Source organism: Biomphalaria glabrata, chromosome 10 (genome assembly GCF_947242115.1).
Source record: "Biomphalaria glabrata chromosome 10, xgBioGlab47.1, whole genome shotgun sequence".
Taxonomy (NCBI): Eukaryota; Metazoa; Mollusca; class Gastropoda; family Planorbidae; genus Biomphalaria; species Biomphalaria glabrata.
The window spans coordinates 7,534,183-7,556,416 of NC_074720.1; the positions used below are offsets into that span (position 1 = coordinate 7,534,183).

General features: G+C 37.4%; 1 protein-coding gene across 9 annotated transcripts in view; it reads left to right on the forward strand.

Annotated features, from left to right (window-relative positions):
• Positions 1-22,022, forward strand: part of LOC106075267 (MOB kinase activator 2-like) — a 112,970-nt gene extending 90,948 nt beyond the window's left edge. For all 9 annotated transcript variants that reach the window (XM_013236230.2, XM_013236227.2, XM_056044704.1 and 6 more), the window contains 4 exons: positions 4,597-4,763; positions 13,877-13,973; positions 15,493-15,617; positions 15,973-22,022. In XM_013236230.2, coding sequence (XP_013091684.1) covers positions 4,597-4,763; positions 13,877-13,973; positions 15,493-15,617; positions 15,973-16,577 — 994 coding nt within the window. In that variant the 3' untranslated portion in view covers positions 16,578-22,022. The remainder of the gene's footprint in view (positions 1-4,596; positions 4,764-13,876; positions 13,974-15,492; positions 15,618-15,972) is intronic.
• The last annotated feature ends 212 nt before the right edge of the window (positions 22,023-22,234 follow it).

The following is a 22,234-nucleotide window of genomic DNA, read 5'->3' on the forward strand; positions in this document are numbered from 1 at the left end:
TTCTTTTAATATTTTTAGAAAAAAGGTTTTACAGATTCATGAACACAATTCTACAAGTGACACTTTCCTAAGGAGGGTTAGTCGCACAGTTTCAATGAGGTTTATTTTTCTTGTGGAAATGTGCTGGGCTCTTACGTAACCTGTTCACTAACCCAGTTTCTGCCCCCCCCCCCCTTTGCCAACCTGGTGTCTTGGATGTGAGACCTTTTCGTCTGTAAACACCGTTGGTATATTTAAAGGGTGGGCGTGGTACTGGGACCCTAAACCTCGTGTGCATCCAATCGATTGATCCCGCCATGTCTATAAATAGTGCTCACGTTGGTGGAAGCACGAGCCACAGCTGACATGTGTGTGTGTGTGTGCTGGGTGGTGTGCTTTGTTCAGAAGCGCATTAAGAAACCATTTTTGTTTTGCGCTTTTTAGCGCTAACTAGACATAGAATATAGAATCTAGTCATCGATATAAAGCAGCACTAAAGTTTATAAACTTTCATATTACTAATGTATTATGTAGAACTGTCTATGTCTTGGATATAAATCGAAAGCCGTGCTTGGGGTAGGGAAAGCTAAAGGTGTAAAATCTGACTCATGATAGTTTTTGAAATCTTCATACATCAGTCTTTTAATTGAGCCACATATTGGAGCCAGCTGTCTCTTTTTTAACACTTAGCTGGGCGCCCGATTCTTCTCTCTAGCAATTAATCTGTATATTTACTTACCTCCATTACAATTGCAGTTGAATTCCTCCCTTCGGCTGCTACAACCCATGTTCTTTTTCTTGTTTGATTATGTGAAACTGTTACTCTCAGGAGAAGCCCTCCTCCCTTTTTTTTAGTGGGGGGTTAGTTTGAAACTCTAGGGATCTCCAAGCCTTTTCTACGATTTCTTTGTTCCCTCCTCTCCTCTGTTCCTACTGGAAGTACTTTTAGTGTTATGGTCTATATTGACCTCTAAACGTCTTAGTATGACCTTTCTCTGCGACCTGATTCCCCCCCCCCCCCACCCCAGTTCAATTCCTACGGCAGAATTGAAAGGAAAAACAAAAATTCTTGTCACGCCATTCGCCGAGTTTGTCCGACTGGAAATAGAAACCTGGTTGAAAGACTTTCACCCCCCCCCTCCACCCCCTCCTGCTGCCTACTTCTGTACTAGTCCCCCCCCCCTTTAGTTCTCCGTATTTAAACGAACGTATTAATGCTTTCTAGAAGGAAGTCGAGAGTGTGTGTGTGTGTGTTTTGATCACCCAAGGACATTTATTTTAAGTTTATGATGCAGAGACTATGATGACGTTCTGATTCAAGACTTGAAATTTATTGCCATCAAATGTTGGGGGAGAATGTTCTTCTCTGATAGTCCAGCTAAGACATTCGTATATACAAATTAACTATTTCATTACGAGCCCTGCCCAGCGTAACGTATTCCGTATGGGGTTTGCCAAAAGTTGATTTTTTATTTTTTTTTTGGTGTGGTCGACGTAACAGAGGCTCCTCACGAAAACGCTTTAAAGACCAGCTTAGGCACCAGTTCTTTAACTGACATAGAAGAGAGCACCTGGCTGTAGGCGGCTTAGAACGGGGCAGATGGAGATCACTTACAAAGGCCGCGGGATACACATTTGAGACCAAAAGAAAATCCACTGCCGAGGACAGACGTAGACGGTGAAGAGAGAATCTAAATCGACCACCGCTGGGGGGATGCTTATGAGCTAAAATAGTGTAAACAACTATGAAATAAATCTAGATCTCTAATTCTTCACGATAACATTCACTACAATGATTATGTAATTACTATGATTCACAACTATGGACTAAGTCGTCGCTAAGTACATCTCGTGAAAGACCCCGAGATCTAGACGACCTCTCGGCAGTTCATTTCCGGATCCAGTGCGTCTAGCAGACGGCAATGTTGAGTACCCAGTACAGAAAGCAGAACAGTCGTTGGCTACTAAATGACACAGAACAGAATCCTCTTAATAGGTCACGACTGTTGAGGGTGAAAAAAAAAAGACTTTTTGTTTCCAAGACAACGTCTTTGACCTTATTCCAAATTTGGCGTTGTTTTTTTATTTTTTTTAATTTTTATTTTATTTGAATGGCAGAAGGTGACCAAGCATTTAACGCATGGTGGGCACGATGGCTGATGGTTAGGGGGTGGGCTTCCGACCCTGAGGTCCTGTGTTCGAATCTCGGTGAAGATTGGGATTTTGAATTTCGGCATTTTGAGGGGCCCCTGATTCAACGCAACTCTAATAGGTATCTGATATTAGTTATGGAAGTAAAGGTGGCGGTTGGTCGTTGTGCTCGCCTGCTCGACACTCTGCGCGTGAACCGTTGGCCATAGAAACAGATGGTCTTAAGATCATCTGCCCCATAGATTGCAAGGTCTGAAAATGGAACTTTACATTGTGGAACTGTTTCCTCACACAACTCCCATTCCTGATACCTAATTATCCCCCCAGTCATTGTGTAGTCTGTTGAGTTGATTACTGTTCTCGCTACTGGTGAGTCTGTGGCGCTACATACATAGCAAATAACATTGATTGCTTTAACAAGAACACTTAATAAACACACTGCCGTTCCATGGCATACACACACACACACTTACACACACGCAAGCATCTCACTCACTCCACACAGACTTGGGTTGAACTTGTCTGTCAGCCGGTCACCTCGACTTCCGTTAGTGGCTGGCATCGACCTTTTACCTTACATCACCTGTTGAGTATAGACTCACTTCGTCTCTCTCTCTCGCTCCCACTCATCATCGCCCCATTTCTCCTCCTCTCTTTTCTTTGACTTCTACATAAACGCCCGTTTTATTCCTTAGCTTTTTTTTTTTTGAAATGTTTATTCGATGACATTTCATTTAGTGTCTCGTCTTCAACGTTAGTATTCCAGCGTCCAACTTCTTTATTCTGTCTGCTCTTCTATCGCTCACTCTTCAAGACTAGCGCTAGTAATGAAGTTATCTCTTTTTTTTTCTTTGATTTAAAAAAAAAGCTTCTTTACATAGTTTCAAATCTGCTTGGAAGGCCTAAGTGGGTCGACTGCACCCGTCTCAGACCTGCTACACGGGTCACAGACTCGTCACAAATCTGCTACACACGTCGCAGATGTGTTACACATGTCACAAATCTGCTACACGCCACAAATCTGCTACACGTCACAAATCTGCTACACGTCACAAATCTGCTACACATGTCACAAATCTGCTACACATGTCTCAAAAGTGCTTCATGTCACAAATCTGCTACACATGTCACAAATCTGCTACACGCGTCATATGTCTCCTACACGCGTCACATGTCTCCTACACGCGTCACAGATCTGCTACACGCATCGCTGGCCTGCTACACACGTCACAGATCTGCTACACGCGTCACTGGCCTGCTACACACGTTGCTGGCCTGCAACACGTCACAGATCTGCTACACGCGTCACTGGCCTGCTACATCTCATTTCCCAGTTATCGTATTTCCACATGTACTTTTCTGTCTAGCTTAAAAAACAACAACAACACACACACACATCCCTTGAAAAGCTCATTCACAGACCAGGAAGTTGTACTAGAAACCTTCACCTGTTGCTGATTAGGTTTATTCCCATTGAGCTGTTGCTGTTGCGGTTCTCACCAGCTTATCATTGCTCATCCACCTAATCCAGGCTGCTGTTGGATGTGGTTGAAGGTGGAGTCTACCTTTATCTCTTGGCCTGCTCATAGAGAACATAAATCTAATGGATGTCATTATATCTAGAGGCTTGCTGTCCATATTACATCGAAATTGTACGCAATTCTGTAGTTTTAATTTATTAAAGGGCAGACTTTAGAGGTATTTAGTTTTACCTGACATGTTGCACACAAATATTGTAACGACTTTTTGCTTAGATCAGCTTCAAGTGCTTCACTTTGTAGGTCTTTACATAGTCAAATGAAAACTATTGTAGCTTTTTTTACAAAGCTTATATCAACTCACTCTATCTGTCTGGTAAAAAGTGTGTACACGTTATTTCTCCCACACCCAATCTCGGATCAAGCTGAAGCTTCACATAATTATTCATTGGCATAGACAAGACATAAATTAAAAAAAAAAAAGTAACCAATTAGACAATTAATTACAGATAATTCATTAATCTGTTTAATAACAAGTGAAACAAATATTTCAATACTATACCTCTGTGACTGCATTTGTTGGGTTTAGTCCCCTTAAATAATTGTTAACGCTATTACTCCCTCACGCTTTCTCGGATCAAGTTGATACTTTAAAAACTATTATCTATTGTACTTAACTAAACATAAATCAATAAACAAAAGTGCTCAGTCAATTAAATTCTGATAATTATTTTGTTTGATATTGAATTAGGGAAATAACTTGTACATTATTGGTAGAAATAGTTTTAAGGACGGAGTTCTTCCCCTTTTGATAAGCTTTGAATTAAAAAAAAATAATTTTTAAATGTGTTTATTGCTTTGTAAGTTATCTTGTGTATACAATTACCACACCTCAAGTTATCCATTCATTATTGGAAAAAAAAAAGTTTGTTTGAGTTTGAATATAAGATTTATTCACTTTTGTTTTGTTTTTTCCTTTTGTGTTTAGGAAGGGGCGCAGAAAGGATAAAGACTCCCCCACACCCCCAAATGCAGAAGAACAAAAAGAATATCTGGAGGACCCTTATTTTCGAGATCGGATCTCCGACGCTGACTTCTTTAAGTTGGTGGCTCTGCCGAACATGTTAGACCTGAACGAATGGCTGGCAACTCACAGTAAGTGCAATCCTTGCTTCTAATGGTGACCTCTGGGTTTGTTTTTTTTTTTTGTGTTTTTTTTTTAGCCAACTAGATAACGTCTTTCAAACATTCAGCTAGGTTTTTAGTGAAGATGTCCAATAACACCGAGCAAGCTTCTACCTAGATCTGGGTTTTTTAAAACATTTTTTAGCAGCTGTATCAGCGCCCTACTTATTAAAGTGCAAGTTCAAAATGTATATTGATCTAGTTATAGAGTTACAGTTCTTTTTAAGATTTATCAGACTAGTGGTTCAAATCCAGCGGAATGTTTCAGTGATTCACTGGTGGTCATTGCCCTGGACACATCTTTGAGTGACCGAGTTTTCCAAAGTTACAGAATGTCTAGAAGAAAGTATTTAGTCACTTCTTTGTCAAGTCGTCAAAGACTGGAGAGGGAAATGAGAGTCTTAGTGTTACTGTACCTTGTACTCGTGTTGGGCTTACTCTATGCTACGTAGTGATAAAGTGATAAGCGTAGTGATAAAGTGATAAGCGTAATGACACTTTTTTTTACATTATTTAGGTCTTGTAGCACTTTGGTAGCGCACTGTTTGGTCGATTGTATTTTGTTCTACATTTAGTCTAACTGTAATTTGTTCGTTTAATCAAATTTTACTTTGTTGTACGTTTAGCCTAATTGCACTATGTACGTTTAGCCTAATTGTACTTTGTACGTTTAGCCAAATTGTACTATGTACGATTAGCCTAATTGTACTATGTACGTTTAGCCTAATTGTACTATGTACGTTTAGCCTAATTGTACTATGTACGTTTAGCCTAATTGTACTTTGTACGTTTAGCCTAATTGTACTTTGTACGTTTAGCCTAATTGTACTTTGTACGTTTAGCCTAATTGTACTTTGTACGTTTAGCCTAATTGTACTATGTACGTTTAGCCTAATTGTACTTTGAGGGTCTGACAAGGCGTGGTAGCACAACCATGTCCAGACTTAGGATTGGCCACACCTACATCACGCACTCTTTTGTACTGAAGAGAGAGGAGCCCCCACTTTGCGAGTACTGTGACTCTCGCCTCACCGTGGAACATATCCTCGTTGATTGCCCCAGATACCAGGATGTCAGGGCGAAATATTTTAGAGCCACTAATCTAAAAACACTATTTAATAATGTCGACCCTGGGAAGGTACTGGGCTTTATTCGGGAAGTGGGGCTATCTACGAAGATCTGATTTCTGAATTTGTGAACATGCACTATTTACATTAGATTTTTACCAAATATTTAAATTTTTACTACCTTTACTATTTTAACTGTGAATAGACCTTGATTTTAATTATATGACTGTATAGAATCTGGCCCTTGTTGTTTAGAGAGAGAGTGGTCCTTGAGGGACTGCAGGCACGACATGGCCTAAATTGTGCCGATGTGCCTCAAATCAACAAATCAAATCAAACCTAATTGTACTTTGTACGTTTAGCCTAATTGTACTTTGTACGTTTAGCCTAATTGTACTATGTACGTTTAGCCTAATTGTACTTTGTACGTTTAGCCTAATTGTACTTTGTACGTTTAGCCTAATTGTACTATGTACGTTTAGCCTAATTGTACTATGTACGTTTAGCCTAATTGTACTTTGTATATTTAGCCTAATTGTACTTTGTACATTTAGCCTAATTGTACTATGTACGTTTAGCCTAATTGTACTATGTACGTTTAGCCTAATTGTACTTTGTACGTTTAGCCTAATTGTACTTTGTACGTTTAGCCTAATTGTACTATGTACGTTAAGCCTAATTGTACTTTGTACGTTAAGCCTAATTGTACTTTGTACGTTTAGCCTAATTGTACTATGTACGTTTAGCCTAATTGTACTTTGTACGTTTAGCCTAATTGTACTTTGTACGTTTAGCCTAATTGTACAATGTACGTTTAGCCTAATTGTACTATGTACGTTTAGCCTAATTGTACTATGTACGTTTAGCCTAATTGTACTTTGTATATTTAGCCTAATTGTACTTTGTACATTTAGCCTAATTGTACTATGTACGTTTAGCCTAATTGTACTATGTACGTTTAGCCTAATTGTACTTTGTACGTTTAGCCTAATTGTACTTTGTACGTTTAGCCTAATTGTACTATGTACGTTTAGCCTAATTGTACTTTGTACGTTTAGCCTAATTGTACTTTGTACGTTTAGCCTAATTGTACTTTGTACATTTAGCCTAATTGTACTATGTACGTTTAGCCTAATTGAACTATGTACGTTTGCCTAATTGTACTTTGTACGTTTGCCTAATTGTACTTTTTATGTTTAGCCTAATTGTACTATGTACGTTTAGCCTAATTGTACTATGTACGTTAAGCCTAATTGTACTTTGTACGTTTAGCCTAATTGTACTTTGTACATTTAGCCTAATTGTACTATGTACGTTTAGCCTAATTGTACTATGTACGTTTAGCCTAATTGTACTATGTACGTTTGCCTAATTGTACTTTGTACGTTTAGCCTAATTGTACTATGTACGTTTAGCCTAATTGTACTTTGTACGTTTAGCCTAATTGTACTTTGTACGTTTAGCCTAATTGTACTTTGTACGTTTAGCCTAATTGTACTTTGTACGTTTAGCCTAATTGTACTTTGTACGTTTAGCCTAATTGTACTATGTACGTTTAGCCTAATTGTACTATGTACGTTTAGCCTAATTGTACTATGTACGTTTAGCCTAATTGCACTTTGTACGTTTAGCTTAATTGTACTTTGTACGTTTAGCCTAATTGTACTTTGTACATTTGCTTAATTGTACTTTGTACGTTTAGCCTAATTGTACTATGTACGTTTAGCCTAATTGTACTATGTACGTTTAGCCTAATTGTACTATGTACGTTTAGCCTAATTGCACTTTGTACGTTTAGCTTAATTGTACTTTGTACGTTTAGCCTAATTGTACTTTGTACATTTGCTTAATTGTACTTTGTACGTTTAGCCTAATTGTACTATGTACGTTTGCCTAATTGTACTTTGTACGTTTAGCTTAATTGTACTTTGTACATTTAGCCTAATTGTACTTTGTACGTTTAGCTTAATTGTACTTTGTACGTTTAGCTTAATTGTACTTTGTACGTTTAGCCCTAATTGTACTTTGTACGTTTAGCCCTAATTGTACTTTAGACTATACCCCCAACATGACTTAGCTTAGGTATGGCCCGCAAGTGATGTGCCTGTATTAAATACCAATTAGGCTGGTAGCGACTTGACCCAATGTCTGCTGGGCTAAGATTCCCTCCGCCTGAATCCAAATATCTCTCTGATGTACAAATGTCAATATGATAAAAATTAAGTTGACTTTACCTCTAGGGATTAGCTGAGCTGTTATTATTAAATGGAGGCACGGTGGCTGAGGGGTAAAGCGCTTGGCTTTCAAACCGGGGGTCCCAGGTTCGAATTCTGGTGAAGACTGGGAATTTTTACTTTCGGGATTTTAGGGCGCTTTGAGTCCAACCAGCTCTAGGTTGGGAAAGTAAAGGCGGTTGGTCGTTGTGCTGGCCACATGACACCCTCGTTATCCGTAGGTCACAGAAACAGATGACCTTTACATCATCTGCGCCATAGATCACAAGGTCTATTAAATGTCAATCGTTGGCTGTTTAATTACTAACATATGTGTTGATTTACTAAATTTATTGCAATTGACTCGTGTTAAAAAATTAAATCTAATAAATGGTATGTTAGTTGAGCGTGAAATCACATCATCTGTTACTAAGGCTTGGTGACTTACTTTTCAACTAACTTCTAAAGAAGGCTCTTAACTTCTAGGGACGATTCTATCCGTATATCATGTGGACATTCTCGCCCCAGTCAGTGTTCATTTTGCGTAAGTTTGGGGTGACTAGCGGTGGACTTGAAAAAAAAAAAGATGGTTAAGATTTGAACCAGAAACCTTCGGCTCATCGCAGTCTCGCTATGTTGCTCAGTAAGCATATTCCATTGGACAAGTGCTAACAACAAGTAATAACAACCAAAAAAAAAAAATTACTATCCAACGAAACAAAACAACGGAAACTCGCGATACAACAGAATTTCAAATCCCAGTGGAATTATGTCTGACTACTCTACAATGACTCTGGCTCACAATAGCTGCATGAAATCTAAGTGGGTAGACTCTACGTCATCTACGGTTGTAATTCTGTTGGCGCATGTTCAAATTTTAAAAAACTAAAATCCCAGACTTCATTTTGTTATTCGACTTGTATTCCTGCACTCTATTATCAGCTCTAATTTTAAAAAAAAACCTTCTCGCACTGTGACTATTGAGTTAAATCTTGTCTGATTAGTTCTGTCACATTGCCACGTTGACAGTGACATTTATATTGTTAATGTCAGCTACCCATTCAAAGTATGAACCACTACCACTCGGCCCCCAGTGACATGGTGTAATGCAGGGCCGGCCTTGGGTGATTGGAGGCCCTAGACGAAGTGAACTTTTGGGTGGCCCCAAAATGAAATAAAAAAAATTAAAAAAATAAGACCGAAAAATTCGAAACGAATTAAAAAATTTCCTGTTTCTTTTTCTAAATCAACACAGTTAAATTCATATAGCGCCGATAGCACGTTAAACCAGACTAGAAAAGAAAAAACAATGGTCTTCGAACATAAGTAGTCATAATGTAGATCTAAACATTTGTGAATAAACCTTGTATCAAGTAGAGACTTAGAGAGCTTGGCACAGAGGCACACAGCCATAGAGTTCTGCTATGTCTGAGAACGAGGCTAGTAGTCACAGAGCCCTAGAGTTCTGCTATGTTTGAGAACGAGGCTAGTAGACATAGAGCCCTTGAGTTCTGCTATGTTTGAGAACGAGGCTAGTATACATAGAGCCCTTGAGTTCTGCTATGTTTGAGAACGAGGCTAGTATACATAGAGCCATAGAGTACTGCTATGTTTGAGAACGATTCTAGTAGACACAGAGCCCTAGAGTTCTGCTGTTTGAGAACGAGGCTAGTAGAGATAGAGCCCTAGAGTTCTGCTATGTTTGAGAACGAGGCTAGTAGACACAGAGCCAAAGAGTTCTATGTTTGAGAACGAGGCTAGAAGACAAAGAGCCCTAGAGTTCTATGTTTGAGAACGAGGCTAGTAGACACAGAGCCCTAGAGTTCTATGTTTGAGAACGAGGCTAGTAGACACAGAGCCAAAGAGTTCTATGTTTGAGAACGAGGCTAGTAGACATATAGCTATAGAGTTCTATGTTTGAGAACGAGGCTAGTAGACATATAGCTATAGAGTTCTATGTTTGAGAACGAGGCTAGTAGACACAGAGCCCTAGAGTTCTATGTTTGAGATTTGATCCATGTTTAGCAATGTTTTCTCTAAAAAAAAATTGTTCGAGTCCTGTTTGAGACTTTCACCTGAGGCCTTATGAGGCTGCCTGGTTTCCCTATGCCTAAGGCCGGCCCTGTGTAATGCATTGTACATTGTGTACAACTTGTAGATCTATTAGTGAGACAACATCGCGTGACGTCAAGGAACTTCCGGGTGTTTACCGCCGGGCTCCTTGCCCTGGCTGAAACTCTATTAGGATATTGAACACGGTCAAGCGAAATCTATCCGCCCCTGTCAGTCCCCACACGGATTTAGATCATGTCCTATCACGTCTACGGGAATATGGTTTTGGAAATGCAAACATTTGGTACGGTAGCCAGTAAACACGTCAGCGCCCCTTGCCCCCCCCCCCTCCATCCCCACTAGAGAGAATTTGTATTGGCACCACCAGTACCAAAACTTTGACCACATGGTATAGTGTAGAGTTGATGACATCGCATCATGGGCGTCATATGCAGATGTTCGTTTTCTATTTTGTTCTGACGTCGTGAAGTTTTAAAGTACAGAGGAAGAGCTGGAACAAGTCACGTGGTCTAATAACACACCACCCTTTAGTCCCCTTGTAGTAATACTTTCAGTGAATATTTCGGAAGAGCTAGAACAAGTCACGTGGTCTAATAACACACCACCCTTTAGTCAACTTGTAGTAATACTTTCAGTGAATATTTCGGAAGAGCTAGAACAAGTCACGTGGTCTAATAACACACCACCCTTTAGTCCCCTTGTAGTAATACTTTCAGTGAATATTTCGTTGTATTAGTGCAGTGGTGCTCAAAATACGGCCCGAGGGCCAGATCCGGCCCGCGACGTGGTTCCATCCGGCCCGAAACGTCGGCACAGGGTGTGGAAATTCTCCATCCAAACAAAAAAAAAAGGTTAAAAAAAATTTTGCCTACGTTTGGACCCTCACTTTTTCTATGATGGATCGGTATCATGATCTTTAACATTTGTGTGTATATGAAATGGGACTCTGGATATAGAATCTACCAGGAAAAGTATACATATCTTTACTTTGTTGTTGAACATTTTAATAACCCAACATATTTATTTTATAAGGAAAGTGTGGCTGTCTAATAAAACAACAACATAAAAACGTCATTATAAAATAAATATGGCGGCATTCTTGGTTTGAGTCGCAAATAAAAGATTGGAGGTTCGATGGGAATAGTTACCAAAAAGAGACCACAAAATGTGTCGTTGATAAAGCTACTTACACTGTTGCCCGCATTTTAAGTAGAAATGAAGCTATTTTCTGACGCGTAAAAAATATAATTGTCAAATAACCTATTAATTAAGTCTTACACCCACAGGTTTCTATCAAAATAGTTACAGAACAATTTCATTTCGTTTTTGTAACTTTTCGCTCATGTGGCCCGCGAGACGAGTGTTGGAAATAAAAATGGCCCGCGGGTCGAATAAAGTTGGGCATCACTGTATTAGTGTATCAAGCTAATGTTAAGTGTTGATTTGGCTGAGTCGCTCTAATTGCAATAATACAATCTAAGACTCCCGTACATGATAACCAAACATCTGCTGAGTAATTGAAGTCTTACAACATTTAGGCAATCCTACATAGAGGCACAACGCTGATTACACAACACACACCTTAATAACTTCATGTCAATTTATTGACATCACATGAACCAAACAAACAAAAAAACGAGATCATTTTATGTTCAGTTCTCGACACAGACGGGCCTGGTGGCTGAGTGCTTAAACGCTTGGCTTAAGAACCTGGGGTTCTGGGTTCGAATCTCGTTAAAGACTGGGATTTCGAATTTCGGGGTACCTCTAATGGGTACCTGACTTTAGTTGGGGGAAGTAAAGGCGGTAGGTCGTTGTGCTGACCACATGACACCCTGCTCGTTAACCGTTGGCCATGGAAATACAGAAACAGATGACCTTAACATCGTCTGCCCTGTAGATCGCAAGGTCTGAAAGGGAAACTTTACTCTCACTTTCTCGGCACAGCCCTGGTAGTACAAACGTAATCTTCAAGACACCATGTCACTTTTTGCGATGTCACCAGAACTAATTGGATTCCATAGTTTAATGATCTTCCTATTGCTTCATGAAACAGGGATGATCTATTATATTTATATAAAAAGGTTTATCTGTAAGAGAGACAGAGGAGAACATTCACTTCAACTGTTTACGACAGGGCGAGAAAAGAAATATTTCGATTGTACTCCAGGTGGCCATCTGTTTACCTTCCAATTTGTATCTCCCACTTCTGCCTGGAGAACATGCAGCAGGTAGTGCTGGCTTTGAACAGAAACTGTTTATCTTGTCTTAATACACTCCTCCCCCCAGCCACTCCCCCCCCCTCCCCACCCCTCTCACATTTTTTAGTTCATTAAAAGTATCTTCTTGCCATGCCGTTAATAGACATATCCAGTTTTTTTTCTTTTCATCTGGCTTCGACTTTTTTTCTTTTCCAGTGATTCTGTGTTTTCCCGAACTGTGGTTGGCCCCTAACCCCCAGGGGTATGGGAAAAGTTTGAAGGGGGTAGCGGTGCACCTCATTAACTACGCTGATTAAAGGAAAAAAAAACATATTTGATGTTTTGTAAAAAGATTAAAATAAAATAGCAATAAGTTGTAAAGCCAATTGAAAAAAAATAATTTTTTTTTATTTTTACAAATTCAAAACCATTTAAACAATACATTCTACAAAGACCAGAAAATTGATAGGGATATTCTAAATTCCGCCGGCATTCCCATTTTTTTTTAAACATTTAAAAGAAGAAAAAGGTGCCGATTTTTTTTTTGTACACTAGTTGGAATATACTACAGAAAAGCACAAAAAGAAATCCACTAATTGAATACTTATATGTTGTATTATTTCATGTACCATTTGGGGTGAAATGTGACAATATTTATTATAGAACTTTTCTTTATATGAGTAATTTTATTTTTGGTTCTTATTCATTAGAGCCCATGTATTTCACGGCTGTTCTATTTATTTGGGTTTACACTTCAGTTTAGTGTGTATGTGTCGTTTGTGTCTGTGTACATGTTCTCTTGTATCTTTAATTGCTGTGTGTCTGTGTACATCTTCTCTAGTATCTTTCGTTGATGTGTGTCTGTGTACATGTTCTCTTGTATCTTTAGTTAATGTGTGTCTGTGTGCATGTTCTCTTGTATCTTTAGTTAATGTGTGTCTGTGTACATGTTCTCTGTATCTTTAATTGATGTGTGTCTGTGTACATGTTCTCTTGTATCTTTAGTTGATGTGTGTCTGTGTACATGTTCTCTTGTATCTTTAGTTAATGTGTGTCTGTGTACATGTTCTCTGTATCTTTAATTGATGTGTGTCTGTGTACATGTTCTCTTGTATCTTTAGTTAATGTGTGTCTGTGTACATGTTCTCTGTATCTTTAATTGATGTGTGTCTGTGTACATGTTCTCTAGTATCTTTAGTTGATGTGTGTCTGTGTACATGTTCTCTTGTATCTTTAGTTAATGTGTGTCTGTGTACATGTTCTCTTGTATCTTTAATTGCTAGAGGGGAAAAAATTCAAACTAAGATAACGGCTAAATCTAGCCGGCAAGAATTTTTCTGAATTAATGTTCTTACATAATCTACCGGATGTCGTCTGCTTATCTCTATTTTGACCTTGAAGACTGTAAACTTGTAAGTTCAGTTGCTTCATTCCGAATTGCAAAATACGTTAATTATCAGTGTGTACATATTTGGCCCAAGTACGCCAGTCCTATCAAAGTAATTAACTTTTTGTTTTGTTTTGCTTAGCTATTTCCTTCTTCAATCATGTCAACCTGATCTATGGTGTGGTCTCAGAGTACTGTACAGTGGACACCTGCCCTGCCATGACTGCCCCTGATAACGTGTAAGTAGTGGGCATGCTGTTTATCCAAGTCACAATACAGGGGTCACATTGCCCTAGTCTCTCTCTCTCTTTTTTTTTTCTCTGTGACATTACTTGTGCTTTACAAGTATAAGAACCTGAAAAATAAAACTTTATGCCCAACATGTCGGGGGGGGGGGGGCACTGTGTGATAAGTTTTTTTTTTTTTTTTAGGGTTAGGATTAATATTATAAGTAAATAGAGGGTTATGGTTGAGCCCAACCTATACAATTTCAATGGAAGTTAGTTGAATGAAACTTTTTTTTTTTTACATTATTATCATAATGGAATAGTCTATGTTAATACATCTTTTTGTTCCTAATGATTTATTGATGGTGTAAAATACAGACTTTAAAACCCTATTTTTTGGTCAACTTTAAATGTTTAACCCATTTTTTTTTATTTGGTTGGCCACTTCCACTCATTTAATATAAATAAATGTACAGCTTTCATTTTTTTTTTTTCATACTGATTTTATGACTCTAAGTTTAATATCTTTTGGAACAGTGTCTGTGATTGTGTCTGACCTGCTTCTGATAAATCCAGTTAACTATTTGGGAGAAAAGGGGGGGGGGGACTAATTTCATCATTGGCATAACTTTGGGTTTAATTGTGACCAATCAGTGAGCCCAGCAGTGTGGAGTGCTGCCAATTTAGTTGGATAACTGGAAACACTCATTGGATTCAAACTTGAAAAGGGAGGGGAAGGGGGTAACTCATTATCAGAATTGTATTTTTTTTTAAAAGGAGACCAATAATGCTTGAGAAGGGCAGAGGAAAAAAAAACATTAAAACTTTTCAAAAACACCAGAAGAAATGAATCACATCAGAATTTGCTCAAAGGTTCCCCCAAAAAAGTTTGGCAGCAGAAGTTCCTTTTCTTTCTCACAAAATACTTTATAAATTTGTTACATCTAATGCACTGCTAATGTTACAATTCTAATGGTCCAAAATGTTCCATGCTTAATAAATAGAGGAAGGGGGGGGGGATGGGGTCAGTCTAATGTCCCCTTGGGTTATAATGAAAACAAAAATTGAAGCTAAAAGCTCAGGTGGAACACTTTAATCTGCTGTGAATGGATGATTTACCCTAAGGGCAGGGTTTGGCTGTTTGTGATTATGGATGAAAAAAACAACAACAAATCACTAATAATGTTAAAAGCACACGCTAATGAAGCCATTATCAAATTTTAATTCTTGTCTTTTAGTTACCAGCAAGCCATCAATTCTCATTGCATCCAGTTTCATTATTATTAATGATCCATATACTAAATTATTCTTTTTAATTAACGGAAATTTGTTACCACAGTAACCATTTCCTCATTAAATTAGATTAGTAGTTAGGCTCCTCAATGTTTGTTTTCTTGAGGCTAAATCTGACTTTTTATTATTAGATCTCTTGAGACTAAATCTGACTTTTAATTGTTGTTAGATCTCTTGAGACTAAATCTGACTTTTTGTTGTTTGTTCTCTTGAGACTAAATCTGACTTTTTGTTCCAGCCAATACTTCTGGTATGATGAGAAAGGCAAGAAGAGCAAGAACACAGCCCCCCAGTACATTGACTATGTTATGACTCATATACAGAAACTTATCAATGATGAGAATGTGTTCCCAACCAAATTTGGTAAGCGCAGGGACATGGATATGTTTTTACAAATATTTTAACACACAATTAGTATTTTTCAAGTATCAGTATTTACTTGACCTGATTGCTTTTTTAGGTAATGTTCTTAGCTTCTAATTATTTCTAAGAAATTTATTTTAAAAATTAATATATTGTTTAGAATTATATGCATACATTATTATGTACCAGTATATAAATTGTTTAATATATAGTGTTCATTTTTCTGTTCTTTTTATTAACATGATACATTATTTGCTGATTGAAAACATCTTTTTAGTCATTAACTTACAATCAAATGATTGTTTTAAGAAAACTTTTCTTTTAGTTCATTGAATTTTTTTTTCTTTTCTTTCAGGGCATCCGTTCCCGCCAGATCTAGTCGATGTAGTGAAGCGTATACACAAGTACCTGTTTCATGTGCTGGCCCATATATACCATGCCCACTACAAGCTTCTGCGCCAGCTTGGCCTGCATGGCCACCTGAACAGTCTCTTTACTCATTTCATGGTTTTTGCTTCCAAGTTTGACCTCGTCCAGGACAAGGAGTCGGACATCCTGCTTCAGCTTTTCTCACTCCTCTTGAAAAACCTGGCCGACCCCAACCAGAACCCCAAGGTGCGGGAAGGCCTCGGCATAGGGGAAGGGATGATCGGGCCTCCATACGATAGTAAAAGTAAAAAGACGGACGGAAGCGTCAGCCCTGTGGATGAGGGCAAATCATCTCAGCATAGCCAAAGACTTAGTAACGGCGGTAGCAATCTCAGACCCACTCACTGTGATACAGATATTAGTGCAGACCAGAAGGATTCCAAGACAGAGCAAGGGGACTCGAAGAAAAGCTCTCCAACCACTTCTCAGCCGCAGCGATCCCCTCACAAAGGGCTTGGGGAAGGCATGGACAGTGGGGCCTCAGAGCTCCCTTCGGAATGGCTGTCCAACCTACAAGTCTCTGCCACTTGATGATTGACTCTGTCATGGTCACTGGACATCGGCTGGAAGGAAGCGGGACAGCTGTAGCTCTGGTTTTCACACCCAGAAGTGACCATATTGTCTCAGGTGCCCAAACTTACTCAGATCTTTCAACCTTAACTTTGTTCAATATTTGCAACATTTCCTCGACCACTCAATAGAGTTGGTTCATCGCCAATCTGCTATTATGAATTCTACAAAAACAAAAACTCCAAAATCTTTTTTCATTTGAGTTTGAAACAGAAATCCATTTTTTTTTCCTTTGTAACTATCCAGTGTGTGGCAGGCAAGGGAAGTCATTCAAGACATATAAACAATGTTGACAATGGATAGTGTTTTAGTTGCTTTTCTTGGATATCACTTGAGTTGCTTGGCATGGAATGTATTAAGTAAAAGAGTAATTTTGGAATTTGATGTGGGCTTATTGAAACTATCTGAAACTGGGCTCAGATTCAAGCTTTGATTTCACTCACATAATACTTGGTAGTGTTTTTATTATATATCTGATTGCTATGACACGAAAGTTAATAAGCTAGATTCTTAATAAGCATTTTTTTCAAGGCTTAGAAAGAAAACTGACTTGGCAAATGAAAAGATGAGAATCCATTTCTAGTGACAGTAGCTGAGATCAGTTCATTTCCTAGAACAAAAACAATTTCAACAAAAGTTTGGCTTTGGCATTTTTTCTGTATACAAAATAAGTCTAGATATGTACACTGCTTTTGAACAAGTGATATTTTTGTGCCATGCTATCTTGTACGTCTAGGTTTGTCAGTGGATTTTTGTATGTGTACAAGTCTTTTATTTTGTTTGTTTCAGCCTATCATGTTTGTATTCCAAACTCCTGCAGTTAATTTTTGGTCATTTTCTAGTATAAACTTTTAGCTTATCTCGGCACTGTAGTGGAAGAATGTATTTTTTTTTTTATGACTATTTATGGCTAAACTATGTGCAATATTACTCCAAGTTTCTCAGGCATAGAAGACATTGTCCTTAGATGTTTGGTCTACACTTCAAGTTTGGATGTATACTCAAGTCTACACATCAATTCTGGTGTGTACTACTCAATTCTGGTGTGTGCAACATTAATTTTGGTGTGTGCTACACATCAATTCTGGTGTGTGCTACACATCAATTCTGGTGTGTGCTACACATCAATTCTGGTGTGTGCTACACATCAGTTCTGGTGTGTGCTACACATCAGTTCTTGTGTATACTGCACAATTCAGGTGTACTACACATTAATTCAGTTGTGTGACTTGTATCTCATTTTCTCATTGAGCTAGAATGAGAGTGCCACTAAGGACAGTGTCAATAACTGACACAACAAAACCTTCTTGCATTTCCATTTCATTTTTTTTTGTCCCTGGTCATTTCTTATTTAGTGTTTGCTTATTAATCTTAAATGTTTTCATTTTATTTCCCATCATTGAGAAATTGTATGGTACTCTTAATGAAGCATAATTGCTATCCTGATCAAGGCTGTAGTTAGTATGAAGCTTTCGGGCTGACTAACTTTGTAATACTAGCCTACCAAGTAATGTAGCTGTATGACCAAACATTCCCTTGTCATCTCTCCAGATGATCTTAAAAAAAACGTTTCCAATATTTATATCCTTATTAACCTACTTGCCCCCTCCCCCATCACAAATGCCTTGTCAATGTAATTATCAACTGTGACAAACCAAAATCTGAGAACTGAGCCAAAAGACTCGTAAATTTGAAAATTAAATTATTAATTTCATCAGTCTGACGTGAATGCATTAAAGAACACATGGTAAATAAATTTTAGGCTTCGGATTGTACATTTTAATATTCAATGAGGTTGATAAAATTGATGTTTATAGAACAATGTGCTTATAAATATATATATATACATTCTTTAGAATTTCAAAATATCTTGATGTAGCCAACACTGTATGTGCCTATGAGGTCAACTGTAGTGCCCAAGGCAGATATTCGTGTCTAGTAGTCAAATTAAATAGAAAGAATATCCTTTCAACTTAATATGCAACCTGCATAATGAGTTACCTCCATTCTTAAGGTCAATTGTTTATAGAACTTTGTTAAATCATGCCATTCAATATCATTAGATTAGATAGATGTTTCTGTTTTTTACAAAATGAAACCTATCTAAAATATTTCTGCTCAGACTGTACTATTATATTAAAATTTTGTAAGAAACATTAAAAAATAGTTTAGTTGTCCTAAATTTATAAAACCCTATCATATCTTCGTCATTTGACTTCATCTGTTAAGTTACATTCTTTGAGATTTCTGTGTTCACCAGTAATAGCTTTAAAACAATGACTAGTGTTGTGCCTTTTGCCAGGGGGAAATAATAGTGTCAGTAATATCAGAGAGTTGTCTAGACTTGACTTGTTGAAGGATTGCATTGCTTGCTTTGCTTCCCTTGCTATTGTGTTAGTCTTTCATGCTCTAAGAATGTGTCTTAGGGAGAATGGACTTCTTGTACATGTACTCCCACCAGGGTTGTCAAGTGCTCAGTAAATGTAGAGATGGTTTTCCCAAAGCAGTCTTGTGTTAAGGGTCAGATTGACTTATAAAATTGGCCAGAAGATCAAGGAAAATTACAGTGTTGCTAATTTCAAGGAGAATTTAGCAGCACTTGTAAGAAAAAAAACTTTTTCTGTAACATTTTTTTTTTTAAATTACTTTCTTTTACATGTTTTGGGTGTTTCTTCTGAATCAAAGATTATCAAATACTAGCCCAAGCCAGAGGACAGCTGGGGGATTGCGGTGTTCAGGGTTTGAATCCAAGTCCAGAGGCATACCACATAACCAGGCCATCTTTTATGTAGCTCCATTAAATAAACATAATGTAGGCTGAATGATCTTTAAGAACACTTGACATAAATGCTATAAAAAGGGAAATAATTCTACAAAATATTTTGAAAAGCTAGTTTTCAAGGGCAGCAGAATTTTTAATATTCAGTAATAAATGACTAAACCAGTGAAGTGACTTCTTCTGTTACTTTCTACTGCTGGTTGATGCATAATTAGACAAATGTTCCTTGGGAAAACCTTTGCTGACAGGCTGTTTCCCCTTACTTGATATTTGAAAGAAGATTGTGGAGATAGGTTTCTGCTGTGTCCCTGATTTTTCAAGGAATCTTCCTTGAGTTTGAACAAATGTTTGGGTCTTACACTCATTGTGTTATAGTTTGTAGCATGGAATGAATCATGTTGGTGTGTTGCATGGAATGAATCCTGTTGTGAGGAGAAATGTTACTATTATGCAGCACTGCCTCAAGGCACACAATTTATGAACACAAATCTCCATAGACTGTCAAGCTGCCCATTCCTTTGCAAAGTGAAATACTCTTGCGTCTTTCATCACTATTTGTACACTGAACTCTGTCTTTGTTGTAGTGTGTTTCTCTTTCCCTATTGATTAGTGGGTTGCTTAGGCTGCTCCTTGTAAGAACACTTTAAACCATGCATAATTTCTTTCCTCACCAAACTGTATGACATGGGGAGAGAACTGCACCACACATTTGTATTCAAAATGAAGTCATTGCCCCTTTAGTTATCTCATAGGTTTTCATCTTAAAGCCAATCTTGGTTATAATGTGTGTAGATATTGCAGTGTATTAGCTCAGATAATAGATGTATTTGTTCTGCCAGCTTGTTCTGGTAATATGAAAGCACTAATGACAGGAATGGTGAGTTTGATGAGACAATGTTTCATTTCTGTGAAAGTGTTTTGTCTCTACAAATTTAATTGAATTTTGAACTTTTGTTCTCAGGCTTATGAAATCCTAAATTTTGATAATGAAATGAAGAAAATGTCTGAAAAATATTTGTTTCACAGCAGCACCAGAAGAAACATGACTAGCTTATTGTTTTTGTTATTATTTAATTATTGCTAATACATTTAATGTTTCTCATATGTTTGAGCTATAAATGTTCATTGGTGGATAGTTCCCCCCCCACCCCATTTTTTGTTAGCCTTTTTTTTTTTTAATTTTGAGCACTGTCATAGTTTTACCTTCCAATGACACACATCACATTAAGTTTGCAAAGACAAGTAGCTAAGAAGGGCCAGCAACTCTTACCAAGTCTCCTGCTCTCACCTCCCACCCCCCCCACCCACCTCCAAGGTTTGACTAAAGCACCTCTGGGTTGTCATCTTCATTGAGAAATAAAAGACTTGATTCTAATCCAATTATGAACAAGCTTTGGAGTGATGTACCTTCAGTTGTCTTAAGAATTTCACTGGCTTTTCTCACCAGAGATTGTCAAGTCAGTTTATGTATCCCTCCCCCCCCCCCCCCATTCGCCCCTATGTAATCATTTCTTGGCAGTGAGGAACAGTGGGCTATGGAAAAAATATCTTACAATTCTACACTGACTTCCTGTTTCAGTTAGATGAAGTTATGTCAGTAATTTCTCATTTCTAGAGGTTTGGTTTTTTTTTTTAAACCTTTGTTTTGAAAAAAACTGTCCACAATATATGACAAGCTTTCACTTGTAGAGTGAAATATATGTCAATAGATGTTGGCCTGTTATCTGGTTCAATATTTTAACTTTTTATTTTGAAAATATCAAATAACTGCCACTAAATCTGGATAATAGTGGTAAATGTTTTGTTTAGAAAATGATCAGCTCTTATAACTGTAAAACAACACAGTTAGCAGTTTATTACAATTATTTACAACACTGTAGCTGCCTCAATTGCTTGAGTATATGAAGAAATATGTTTAACATTATTTGCTTAGTTTATGTGCTAAAATATCAGGAATTCCTAATTTATTGAATTGATTTGAATGAATGAGCTAGTGCAGAGCATATTTATGACTTCAATAGTTTTACACTCTTCAGTTGTAGATATTTGAATTGTTACAAAAGGGGTCATTAGTTTCCTGAATACATAGCTGGAGATGTAATAACAATGAATTGAAAATGAATTATTCCAAATTTTGATATGGAAACATTTACTTGTAGAAATGTGCATTTTTATTGTTTCAATTAATGGTTTGATTTACTATGTTGACATGACCTGTATTTTCTTTACTTTTTTTTGCTTCTTGGTGCTTACTTTATTGACTTGGTTTTATTTGTGCCTGAAGTTATGTGAGGTTGTTTCCCTTTTCAAAAAAAAAATGTTACAAGTTTATTTAACTTTAAAAAAAAATGTTAACCTAGTCAGTTGTTTACCACTAAAAACTAAAAAAACAATGACAAAAAAAAAACAAATTCATTCAATAGCCACAGTGTACATTGGTGAGTCTGTGTAGATTAGATTTTCTGTAAAAAAAACAACCATTGAGGATGGTGTTACATTTTTGATGAATTGATTGTGTGCACAATAAAACAAACTGTTTTGTGTTAAGCGATTGTCCTGTGAGAGGCTGGTGCAGACTGACTTGTTTAATACTTTACTTGGTGAAATAAAAGTCTATAGACATTGAATGGACTTAGTTTTGAATTCTATCTAGATGTTCTATCTAGTGACAAGTGTTGCAAGAGCATAGAATGTATGTAAATTAAATTAAGTCAATAAATGAGTAGGTTAATGAATCTCACTAGCTGCTAATAAAATTATCTATTATATACAACATTTGCCAAGCTACCCCTGTCATGCTGCAGTCTGGGGTTTTCCTGACACCATGTTGACTGTTTTC